The sequence below is a fragment of the Schistocerca serialis genome, chromosome 4 (assembly GCF_023864345.2).
Source record: "Schistocerca serialis cubense isolate TAMUIC-IGC-003099 chromosome 4, iqSchSeri2.2, whole genome shotgun sequence".
In the NCBI taxonomy this organism is placed as follows: domain Eukaryota; kingdom Metazoa; phylum Arthropoda; class Insecta; order Orthoptera; family Acrididae; genus Schistocerca; species Schistocerca serialis.
This window is the reverse complement of record NC_064641.1, coordinates 553,934,299-553,946,865: the sequence shown is the minus strand read 5'-3', so window position 1 is coordinate 553,946,865 and position 12,567 is coordinate 553,934,299. Positions and strand designations below refer to the sequence as shown.

At 43.4% G+C, this 12,567-nt stretch overlaps 1 protein-coding gene across 1 annotated transcript in view; it reads right to left on the bottom strand.

Moving 5' to 3' along the window:
- The window catches only part of LOC126474606 (one cut domain family member 3-like), a 42,102-nt gene extending 30,903 nt beyond the window's left edge, over positions 1-11,199 (bottom strand). The window contains exons 1-2 of the mRNA XM_050102083.1: positions 11,190-11,199; positions 1,425-1,657 (exon numbers count right to left, since the gene is read on the bottom strand). Of these exons, the coding sequence (XP_049958040.1) occupies positions 1,425-1,657; positions 11,190-11,199 (243 nt within the window). The remainder of the gene's footprint in view (positions 1-1,424; positions 1,658-11,189) is intronic.
- Between the last annotated feature and the right edge of the window lie 1,368 nt (positions 11,200-12,567).

Genomic DNA, 12,567 nt, shown 5'->3' with positions numbered 1-12,567 from the left:
CTCTGTCAGGCCTGAAGAGTGTGTAAATGTGCTCCAATGCTCGGCCGACTGTACGAGCAGTTGCTCTATCGCGTGGGAAATAACTATAGAATTTCTCATACTCTGTTAATGCTATCACAAATGGTTTAAAAACGCGCCAAATTCAGCGGCTGATGAAAGAAGATGGGACCAGCAATGCACACCATACCCCAACCTTCTGATCAAGCAATGGTGTTTCGCGGATTCTCCACTGCCCGGAAACTGTGAGTAGACATAACCACTCAGGCTCCATCAGACATAAAGAACAGGTCAATGTACACACCATTCATTGTTATCTCAGTAAACAGCCAGTGACAAAACTGGAGGCGCTGAGAAGCATCTGTTGGTTTTAATGCATGAACAACAGACACTCAGCAGGGAAGCATGTGCGGTTCAGTTGGAGTATTCGTCCGCGTAATCGACGTGATATGCCGCTCAGGCGTCGGGTTGATTTGGTAGGACTCTGAAGCTTTTTCAGGTGAACTGCAGGCACATTTTCAGGTACGCGTGCATGTTTCGGGCGTTTTTAGACTTGCTCAAAATAGAGCCTGTCTGATGTAATTTTTGGACTAAGCGTTTTATAGCACTCTTTGCTGACACTTTGACACTATTAAACTTCTCAACAAACAAGTGACTACACGGTTTCCACGACTTTGTTGTTACGTAGCGTCCCACAAAGAATATCCGTTGTTGGACTGTGAGTAACATCGTCCTCTTCGCACTGCTCCACTTACACTGACGCAGCCCGCACTACGCTCTGAACTGGTGTGGATCACGTAGCGTGGATCTCTGGGTGTGGTTACATGCATACATTTACGTCCAGTACTCACTCGTCTGGACCACTATTATTTGCTTCACCATGTATAAGATGATTCATCCCCCTATGTTTTACGGTTCATTAGTTTGATACTGATGTGCGGTCTGACTGTGGACGATAAGTAGTAGGTACACAGTGAATCCATCGAAGGATCAGTTGAGAAAATGAAAGGGGTTGGGATAGTAAAGGAGAAGAAGGGGTTAAGGATAAGGAGGAGAAGGAGGTACCTGATCAGCTCCCTGGCTCCCCTCTAAGGCGCTAGCTAGAGTAGCAGGGGACACCTGCGGCAGCGAAACGGCCGGCTGTTTGCACGTGCATGCGGCGCCAGCTCCAGCACGGAAAATAATTGCGCGTCCAGGCGGCAGATAATGGGCGGCGTTTATGCTGAGTGCGGCAGATACTGCGGCCGTGTTTACGCGACGACGGCCCGGCCAGTCAGCGCGGCCGGCAGATAAGGCGGGCCGGACCATAACAAATTAAGAGCCAGCCCAGCGGCCCAGGAGGCCGGCGCAAGGCGTAGCAAGCCCCACGGCGCCGTAAAGGCAGGCAACCGGCCCGACGGCGGCGCCGGCCGGGGCGTCCAAGTTACGGCGCCGTTGTCGAAACTTTGTTTATGTGTGGCGGTCCAGCAGATAAGGAGGCGCGATAGCCGCCCGCTGCCGCCGCGGACGGCTGCTGGGGGCGGCGGGGGTGGGGGAAGGTCGTTATCTTGGGCATGCGAGGAAGCGAAGCCTCCGCAGGGGAACGGAGGGAGGCAAGGCGGACTGCCCACGCGGGGGGCGCTGCCGCAGGCGGGGTTGCGGGCGCACGGCCCCAGCCGCCCTGTCCTGCGCAGACTTCATTATGTACAGTCCGCTCTGCGCTCAACTATTAAGGTGCTCCCTGCAGTACGAGTCAACTCGTTTTCGTTATGGACACAGAGTGCATTTCAAAAGAAAACGAATAAATACCTGGGCCAAAATAAAACATAACATATAGAGGGCGATTACATAATGACGCTACAGACTTTCAGGTATGATGGAGACAGATAAATGTTTCAGTTTGAGACAACGAACCCCAATCCGGTAACGATCCAATCGAAAGCTATAGGCAAAAATCGTCCTGGTATCTCTCACAGTGGAATACATGTGCCGTTATTGTTGTTAAGATCAAAGGGGAGACAACTTCCATACGTGGTGGTATATACAGAAGAATGTGAAAGAAATTTGTGGATTCGTTAGATGACAATTAGTTTGGTTTTGGAAAGGGTAAACGCAACAGAGAGGCAGTTCTGACGTTGCAGTTCGTAATAGAAGCAAGACTGAAGGAAAATCAAGACACGTTCATATGATTTTTCGACCTGGAAAAAGCGCTCAAAATGTAAACTGGTGCAAATTCTTAGAAAAATTGAGGCAAGCTGTAGGGAAAGACGGGTAGCATAGCCCCTAGTAGCATAGCCCCTACTGTTCAGTCTATACATCGAAGAAACAATGATGGAAATGAAAGAAATATTGAAGAGTGGCATTAAAATTCGTGGTGAAAGTATATCAATGGGAAGATTCACTGATGACATTGCAGTTCTGAGTGAAAGTAAAGAAGAATTACAGTATCCGTTGAATGAAATGAACAGAATGAATTCAGAATATGGATTGAGTGTAAATCGAAGAAAAACGAAAGTAATGAGAAGTAGCAGAAGTGAGAACAGCGACAAACTTAACATCAGAACTAGTGATAAGTTCAAAAGCAGACCAAGTTAACGAATTCTGCTAACCAGGCAGCACAATAATTCATGATGGACAGAGCAAGGAGGACATAAAAAGCAGACTAGTTGTGGCAAAAAGGGCATTCCTGGCCAAGAGATGTCTACTAACATCAAACATAGGCGATAATTTGAGGAAGAAATTTCTGAGAATGTACTTTTGGAGCACCTCATTGAATGGTAGTGAAACACGGATTGTGGGAGTACCGTTTCGGAAGACAATCGAGGCATCTAAGATGTGGTGTTACAGAAGAATGTTTAAAAGTAGGTGGATTGGTGAGGTGAGGAATGAGAAGGCTTGCCGCAAAATCAGCTAGTAAAGGAAAGTGTGGAAATCGCTGATGAGACGAAGGGACACGATGACAAGGCATGTGTAATGACATAACTTCCATAATATTGGAGGGAGCTGTAGAGGGTAAAAACAATGGAGGAAGACAGGGACTGGAATGCATCCAATAAATAATTGAGGACGTAGGTGGCAAGTACTATTCTGAAGTGAAAAGGCTAGTACGGGAGACGAGTTCGTGGCGGGCTGCAGCAAACGACCGATGACTTCAAAAAGAAAAGTATGGACCAAAGCAAGAAAAATAAGTCTAGTGAACGTGGATTCTATAGCTATGAGCACTCGACCACCTTTGCTAATGTAAAACAAGTCTCTTCTACTGAACAAGTGTCCATAGCTCTCAACGTATGCATTTTAGAGCCCACATTTACTAGACTTTTTTCTGTTTTGGTCCACAGTACAACCTCTGAATGTTACCAACCACACAGTATTAGGAAACACGGCATCGGTATATGTATTCTACTGTCGGAGGTATCAGAAAGATTCTTGGTTATAAATTTTGACTCGCTTGTTTCCGGACCAGGATTCCTTACCTCAAGTTTTAATGGTTCAAATGGCTCTGAGCACTATGGGACTTAACTTCTAAGGTCATCAGTCCCCTAGAACTTAGAATTACTTAAACCTAACTAACCTAAAGACATCACACACATCCATGCCCGAGGCAGGATTCGAACCTGCGACCGTAGCGGTCACGCGGTTCCAGACTGTAGCGCCTTTAACCGCTTGGCCACACCGGCCGGCTCAAGTTTTAATATTTACCCGTCTCTACCAACCTTGAAAGTTTGTAACATCATCACGGAATCACTTTCTATACGATGGATAGACATATAATGTTTAATTATCTTGGCCATTCTGTGTCTCCATAGCTGAACAGCTTTCCTAACTTATTCTCAGAAAATGGTGCAAATGTCCCGGTATCACGACTCAAAAATCTCTAAGCGCCTTGCATAACGCTAAATGGCACATTCTGCTACACGACGAGACGACCAACACTTCGCCTACTGCCTGGCACAAGCACTGCTAGTAGTACATACACGGAAGATAACGACATGCTGCGCTATACCCTGCTCAACACTGCTGCTTTGGGAGAATTAATGACGAATACTACTGAAGAATTTTTCCCCAACTGAAGATCTTCTTTTGAAATGAAGGTAGTTGTGGAATAATGATCGTATCTAAAATACATCTGAGGTGGTTTTTGACATTCATTCGTTTTAGTCATCACCTCGAAAAAAGAAGGTTACCTAATTAATTTTTTTGTTTCTCTGTAGGTACGTGTCCCAGTGCACATTTATATCCCTCCTCCACAATACTGTAAAAACCTAGTAGAGGAGCCAAAACAAAATTCATTTTTTTTCCATGTGAAGGGGAGCAACTCTACAAAACTCCGTGCTAAGTTGGTACAAGTGTACGACAGCAGTGTGGTCAAACGTGCGGTCACCATTTTTTTAACACTGTATCCCTTGCCCACGTGCGAGTACTTTCAGGAGTGCATTCGACCTTGACTTCATGTTTATAGATGACAACGCGCAACCGCGTCGAACAGTGCGGGTGGAGGAGCTCTTGGAACCAGAGGATATTCGGCGAATGGAGCGTGGAACGCGTTGAGACTGGAGAGATGTACTGCAGCATGCTCATACGCACCAATGACCATACAACGGTCGCCAACCGCGCTGGTGGAGGAATCCGACCACAAGAATTCCTTAACCTTGAGGCTACCACGGGAGCAAATAATGGTTCAAATGGCTCTGAACACTACGGGACTTAACTTCTGAGGTCATCAGTCCCCTAGAACTTAGAACTACTTAAACCTAACACATCCATGCCCGAGGCAGGATTCGAACCTGCGACCGTAGCGGTCGTGTGGTTCCAGACCGTAGCGCCTAGAACCGCTCGGCCACTCCAGCCGGCCCACGGGAGCACGCTGCAGAGCACGCATTGCTGTACATGGTGATCACACACCCAGTTAAGAGCCATGTCCTGTCTTTTGTAATCCCCTACCCAGAAACCATCGTCAAACGCACAGACTTCAGTGTAATTGCTGTCTTTACAGAGGTCATTTCTGTTCCTCTCATTGCTTATTTCTTTTATCTACCTCGTGTGCTATAGTGTAGCAGTTCTTTGTATGTAGTTTTATTGAGCTATGTCTTTTGGCAGTGACATATCATGTCATATATACACTACTGGCCATTAAAATTGCTACACCAAGAAGAAATGCTGACGATAAACGGGTATTCATTGGACAAATATATTATACTAGAACTGACATGTGATTACATTTTCACCCAATTTGGGTGCATAGATCCTGAGAAATCAGTACCCAGAACAACCACCTCTGGCCGTAATAACGGCCTTGATACGCCTGGGCATTGATTCAAACAGAGCTTGAATGGCATGTACAGGTATAGCTGCCCACGCAGCTTCAACACGATACCACACTTAATCAAGAGTAGTGACTGGCGTACTGTGAGGAGCCAGCTGCACGGCCACCATTGACCAAACGTTTTCAATTGGTGAGAGATCTGGAGAATGTGCTGGCCAGAGCAGCAGTCGAACAGTTTCTGTATCCAGAAAGGTCCGTACAGGAACTGCAACACGCGGTTGTGCATTATCCTGCTGAAATGTAGGGTTTCGCAGGGATCGAATGAAGGGTAGAGGCACGGGCGGAACACATCTGAAACGTAACGTTCACTGTTCAAAGTGCTGTCAATGGGAACAATAGGTGACCGAGACGTGTAACCAATTGCACCCCGTACCATCACGCCGGGTGATACGTCAGTATGGCGATGACGAATACACACTTCCAATGTGCGTTCTCCGCGATGTCGCCAAACACGGATGCGACCATCATGATGCTGTAAACAGAACCTGGATTCATCCGAAAAACTGACGTTTTGCCATTCGTGCATCCAGGTTAGTCGTTGAGTACACCATCGCAGACGCTCCTGTCTGTGATGCAGCGTCAAGGGTAACTGCAGCCATGGTCTCCGAGCTGATAGGCCATGCTGCTGCAAACGTCGTCGAACTGTTCGTGTAGATGGTTGTTGTCTTGCAAACGTCCCCATCTGTTGACTCAGGGATCGAGACGTGGCTGCACGATCCGTTTCAGCGATGCGGATAAAATGCCTGTCATCTCGACTGTTAGTGATACGAGACCGTTGGGATCCAGCACGGTGTTCCGTATTACCCTCCTGAACCTACCGATTACATATTTTGCTAACAGTCATTGGGTATCGACCAACGCGAAAAGCAATGTCGCGATACGATAAACCGCAATCGCGATACACTACAATCCGACCTTTATCAAAGTCGGAAACGTGATGGTACGCAATTCTTCTCCTTACACGAGGCATCACAACAATGTTTCACCAGGCAACGCCGGTCAACTGCTGTTTGTGTATGAGAAATCAGTTGGAAAGTTTCCTCATGTCAGCACGTTGTAGGTGTCGCCACTGGCACCAACCTTGTGTGAATGCTTTTAAAAGCTAATCATTTGCATATCACAGCATCTTCTTCCTGTCGATTAAATTTCTCGACTGTAGCTCGTCATCTTCGTGGTGTAGCAATTTTAATGGCCAGTAGTGTATATGACGAAATTAACTTTCGAGTGATGTGTCACTGCCAAAAGACATAGCGCGATGACATTTGGACTTAACATTCAAAGAACTTCTACACGTATAAAACTGATACGCCACCTGGCAGAGTCTGAGGGACAGGCTACACGCATGCAGCAATTGAAGCCTGCCTCCCATGTGTCAGTTCCCTTGCAAATGTGTCCCAGCTGAATGTTCCTGTATTCATACTGAAAACAGTACAGTCACATAATAAAATGTACTGCTTCAGGCAAAGTGCATCATTATCATGTGAAGAAAAAACTTTACCTCAGCTGACAAGGTATCTCGTTTAATTTTAAAACACTTCACTGTGCGTCTGTCCTAGGCATAACAGTCTTACACACTTTAGGATAATTCGTAGTTGAGTCTAAACCGGTAGCATGTATGAAACTACTGTACAGTATATACGGCAAATGGAGTGTTTGATATCAGTTAGTTCCACTTGACTTTCTACTGCAGTCATCACTCCAACGACTTCATGTAAAGCCAAAGGAAAAATCCATAGTAGTGATATCCTGCGACTACGTAAGCAGTGGGATAGAACATCCCCTTCCTGTCTAAAGATTGGGGTATTCGTTGTTCAGGTGGGGTTCAGTAGCATAAATATCGAAGCATCTGTCTACTGTGCCAGCGTTTCACGATTGAACACGAGATAACCTGCACTATTCTAGTCGGATGGCAGCAAATAGCGTCCTGTTACTTCATTCAGGAAACTCCCAGCCCACAAGATGAGAGAGAGAAATGTTGCTGGTGATTGGAGACGTGGGTGTGGTACAAAATCCTGCCCCAGGAAACACTTTTGCAATTATGCACAACTATAGAGGCATGACTCAGTATTTCTGCAAGGGACGTCCAGCGACCTGTTGAGTCCATGCCAAGTTGAATTGCTTCACCACACTGGACAAAAGGAGATTCGACACCATATTAGAAAGTATATGGACTTGCATATTGGTAGTTTTGTTTTGATGACTTTACATGTAATATCAGCTGCCCTCATGTGTCTGCCTGTTCAGGTAATCTTATCCCGTGAAGTGTGCAGGCCCCCCTAACCCTCCTCCCCCCTACCCACCCCTCCAACTACCACATCACAAGACGAAGTGGCGCACACACACAAAGTTGCTGAGCAGGAGTTTCCATGTACGTATCGCGCTACTGCAGTAGCTATACATTATGCAAGATGTACATTATGTAATAAATTTTTATTATTGTTTATGGTCAAACAAGTTTAATAATTTTTATTATTGTTTATGTTCACTAGCACAAGAAAAGATGTTCCATCCTGTACTTGACACGTCTAGGTGTCAACTCTCCTCTTTTTTTACTTTTTAAAGCAGCCTAAGTTCTTCTTGAGGGTTGACGATATCTCTATACCTAGTTTCATCGAAACTGGTTCAGAGACTTAGTCGTGAAATAGGTGACAGATATACTTTTCGCAAGTATTATAATATGGAAGTATGGATTAAACACGTTGAGGATTGTTTTCATTATACTGAATCGTATTATGATCATATCAATCAATAAAAGCATTTTCAAAAATATGATACAGCTTTTAAAAGAGTAAATATTTTTCCTAATTCGCGTAATATTCTTTAAATCAATAAATATTTTGTACTATATATCCTCCTCAGCATTCTAGCAATCACTGTACCAGACTTCATCAAAATCGGTTCATGGTTACATCATGGAAAGGTAACAAACACACCTCCCCATTTATAAAACTTTAAATTACGATATTATCTTTTTTTACTTGATCCTATTTTGATGAAATAAAACCTATATGTTGCCCCAAGGTACCTGTGAAACCCTCAGGCAAATTCGTCTAATAGTTTTGAAGTCAAGTATGTGCAAACCAATAGACAGTCACTATGTAAAGGTCATACCGGATAGCATTTAAGCAATCAGAATTAGGAGATAGTAAATGGCGGCACACAGAAACTTTAATTACTCTGTCATTTTTGAATTTTTCAGGAAATTCAAGAAGATGGCTCAACAGTAATTAAAAACATCGCATTTGCAAGTCGCATTCTGTCACCTGCTGAACGAAATTATTCCGTTACAGAATTGGAAACACTATGTGTTGTATGGGCTTTTACGAGATTTCGGCACTTTCTTTATGGCAGACATACCACCGTTTACACAGACCACAGAGCGATACAATTTTTACTTTCGGCTAAATTCACTCACGACAGATTAAGCAGATGGAAACTTTATTTACAAGAATTTAATTTTACAATAGTTCACATTCCCGGCACACAAAATGTTATAGCAGACGCACTATCGCGTTCTCTGAGCAACAATCAGCAAGACGTAGCAACCAACTTCTGCAAAGCAAATTTCAGTGTCATGTACATTCAGCAAGTTGCATTTGAAAACTTTATTTCATCGTCATTACAGGACATAGCAAAGGAACAAAATAAAGACAACGTGTGGAAAGAAATTAAACACCTTTGGCAAGATAAGAATAATGTTACGATTAGAAACCATTACACTGTACGCAATGACATTCTGTTTCGCCGTTCTCATCCTGACGGCAAAAATTGGTTATTATGCATTCCTGACGGTTTGTTGGTTTCAGTACAAAAGAAAAGGCATTTTACAGGCAGTATCATGAATATCAAAGGGAATCTTCTCCTGAGTGGCTCCCAGAAATACAAAAGGATGTATAAAATCTATTATAAATATGTGCTTCTGAATAAAATTTTATGTAAAATGGTAGCTTTCCGAAAATGAAGCTTCAACTTCTCATCAACGTGTAAGTCACTGTCGAGGAGCAGAAAGTCGATGTGGAAAAGGCTGAGATCTGGGATTAATGATGGAGATAAGTGGCCTTTTTTTATTATAATTGTACAATCTCTCGTCTGAAGTAATTTAGGGAAACAGCGAAAAATGCGAATCGAGACGCCCAAATATGAATTTAAACCCCTGATTTCTTCGGTTTCAGTGCAATGTATTAACAAGGGTGATACTTTGCTCGGCGTCTTGTAAGATGACTAAGCCTTTCATGGGCTATCCTTTTAAGAAAATCGAGCTTCTATGATTTATAACTTAAAATCCTAAACAACGACAAATTATGTTCTCAGAGATCATTATAACATTTTGTAATAGCCTCGTGCTCCGTCACCCTTCGGTTTTGAGATAGTTTAATGAGAATTTTTAGGAAGTGCTCTTTCTGAAACTTCTCATTTCTCAGGTTATAATTGACTGACGAAAGAATTTTGTGAGGTTGACTAGATACGCAATTCTGTTTTATTTCCTATCATAGAATAATAAAAAGCATAATTTCGTCCTTTCACTGTACTGTGAGTTTTAGTAACACAACTTGTCACCTCGGTGTCGTATGGATGTTAGCACCATTATTTTTGAAAACTGTTGGGCCGTTGAGTGTGTTCTGGAGCATATGTGTGTGTGTGTGTGTGTGTGTGTGTGTGTGTGTGTGTGTGTGTGAGAGAGAGAGAGAGAGAGAGAGAGAGAGAGAGAGAGAGAGAGAGAGAGAGAGAGAGGAGAGAGAGAGAGAAGAGAGAGAGAGTTTACGAGGGAGAAAGAGACAGCGACATAACTTAGTGAAACAGGTAAGAAAAAAAGGGAAGGGAGGGAGGAAGTTCCAAAAGCGTTCATCTCTACCGTTTACGTTGTGTTGCAGTTCTGGGTGCATGAATTTTGTTCAGTGTTCTGTTCATAGCCTATAGCTTCACGTTTCGGTCTACTGGTAGTATTACTTATGCTTGTGGCGAATAACGTGTATTACTATCTTAAGATCTGTAACGTTGTAGGTAAACGATACTCATCACACCTGTGACTATATTTTGAGATATGTTTTGACGATAACTGCGTCAGTAACACGGTTTTCAGTTTGGAGGTAATCAAGGACTTGTAATGTTCGATATTGTCACATACGGTCGGGGGACTCAAACCTAACTAGAATTCCTGTCCCGTTGATACAGAAGAGGTAAGGAAGGGATTTCCTGCTAGATGGATCCACTGCACATCGTTTCGACTGATGTCATACGTCCGATTAAAAACAAAATGTATTGAATGGTCTCAGATAACAAAGAGAGCCACCTATCGTAGCAACTTATAATTGCTCAATGAATTGTGAAGTTTTTTACTAAAGCTTTAAAATTTATTTCGCTTCTGTTCGAGGTACCGGCATAGATAAACCCAGGAAGTACAGCCCATAATACAGCTGGATAGGACACATGTTTAAAGGTAACTAATCTCCGGAAACAACATTAAAAGGTACGGCGGAAACCTGGCAGCGAGCGGATGTCATACCACCAATAAGTGAGTGACAGCTCAATTAATTTGTCCAGCGATAATGGAGAGGTATTAACAGAGAAATTTTGCGAACTGACGCATGGGCTGAGGGAATAAAAAGTACAGCGCACATTTATCCCTACGTATCTCTCATTGGTTCTCGTGTAGCCATCAGAAACATTGACTGGATCTCCGTTGCTTTTGTCGGGTACCAGTGATAATTCGTTTATGCGTAAGGTTATTGAAAGACAACATCGCGTCATGCGCTTCACTGTATTTTAGAAACTACGTTATAGTGTCTTAATCGTCTACGACACGTTCCCCGTGAAAGGTTTATGAAATTACGTCGAACAGCGGGAAGGGTGCTGACGGATAAAGTAAGATGCTGGCTATTAGCCAACATACCATTCTGCATTTTGGGGTATCTGCCTAACGACATTCGAGAAATATTGTCAATCGCACGTATACCTCGTAATCAAGTTAAAGGATGGTCAAGATTTTAAACATGGCTGAACCAACAACTGTTGAAATTCTTCACGATAAAGGATGACAGCCAAAACAGTTGCAGGATAAAGATTTATTAAAATTTTTGACCACAGGTTTCGGTATATATAAATATACCTTCATCAGAAGTAAAAAATCCTGAACAGGAAGACACTTTCATTAGCAAATCCTTAACATCGGAAATGAGAAACACTAAAGCATAAGTAACAGTGAAATTACCTGAGTAATACAGGCACAAAATCTTTTAGTTACTTACTAAAATTACATCATGTAATGGAGATTAATAAAACCCTGAGCCCATAATCATGTTGTGCAAATGGAGAAGATCTCTTAATTATTGACGACGCCTTTGGCATAATTGTTTTATTAATCTCCATTACATGATGTAATTCTAGTAAGTAACTAAAAGATTTTGTGCCTGTATTACTCTGGTAATTTCACTGTTACTTAAACTTTAGTGTTTCTCATTTCCGATGCTAAGGTTTTGCTAATGAAAGTGTCTTCCTGTTCAGGATTTTTTATTTCTGATGAAGGTATATTTATAAATACCGATACCTTTGGTCAAAAATTTTAATAAATCTTTATCCTGCAACTGTTTTGGCTGTCATCCTTTATCGTGATTAAAGGATGGTCACACACGTGAAGTGTACCAGATCAGTTTTTCACAACTCTTCAACGATGACTACGATTAACCAGCTCCTTTTGGAGAACGACTTGCGTTTCATGTGGACGGTGTATCACGTGTTTCCTAGGATTTTTTATTCGTGAGTAAACCGGTTTCATTACATTCTCGCTGCATTGATAGTAGCGCGCGTGACCGCTACGGTCGCAGGTTCGAATCCTGCCTCTGGCATGGATGTGTGTCAGATGATAAGTCCCATAGTTCTCAGAGCCATTTGGACCATTTTTTTGATAGTCGCGCTTAGCGTGTCTCTTTAGGCAGCGCTGAGTCCTAGGTTTCGTGACGGGAGGGCGGCCTGTTCGCTGGAGAGGAGGCAGCGCACATGCTGGATGAGGCGAGTGCCGATACAGACCAGGATGCCAGTGGAGGGAACGCCAAGTGAAGTTAGCAGGTAGGACAGGACAACACGTGAAGAGCGGCTTGCTGTTAGGTGTGTGGGGAAGGCACGCCAGAGGAACACAAGACGATTGTCGCCGACTATGGTGTGTCTGAGAGCGATCGAGGAAGTCTATGTGTACCTATCTATTTCATGTTGCTCACCCTTGGGCGCACCAGCAAATGTGGACTTTAGTTTCAGAAACAGTGAGCATCCTTGTT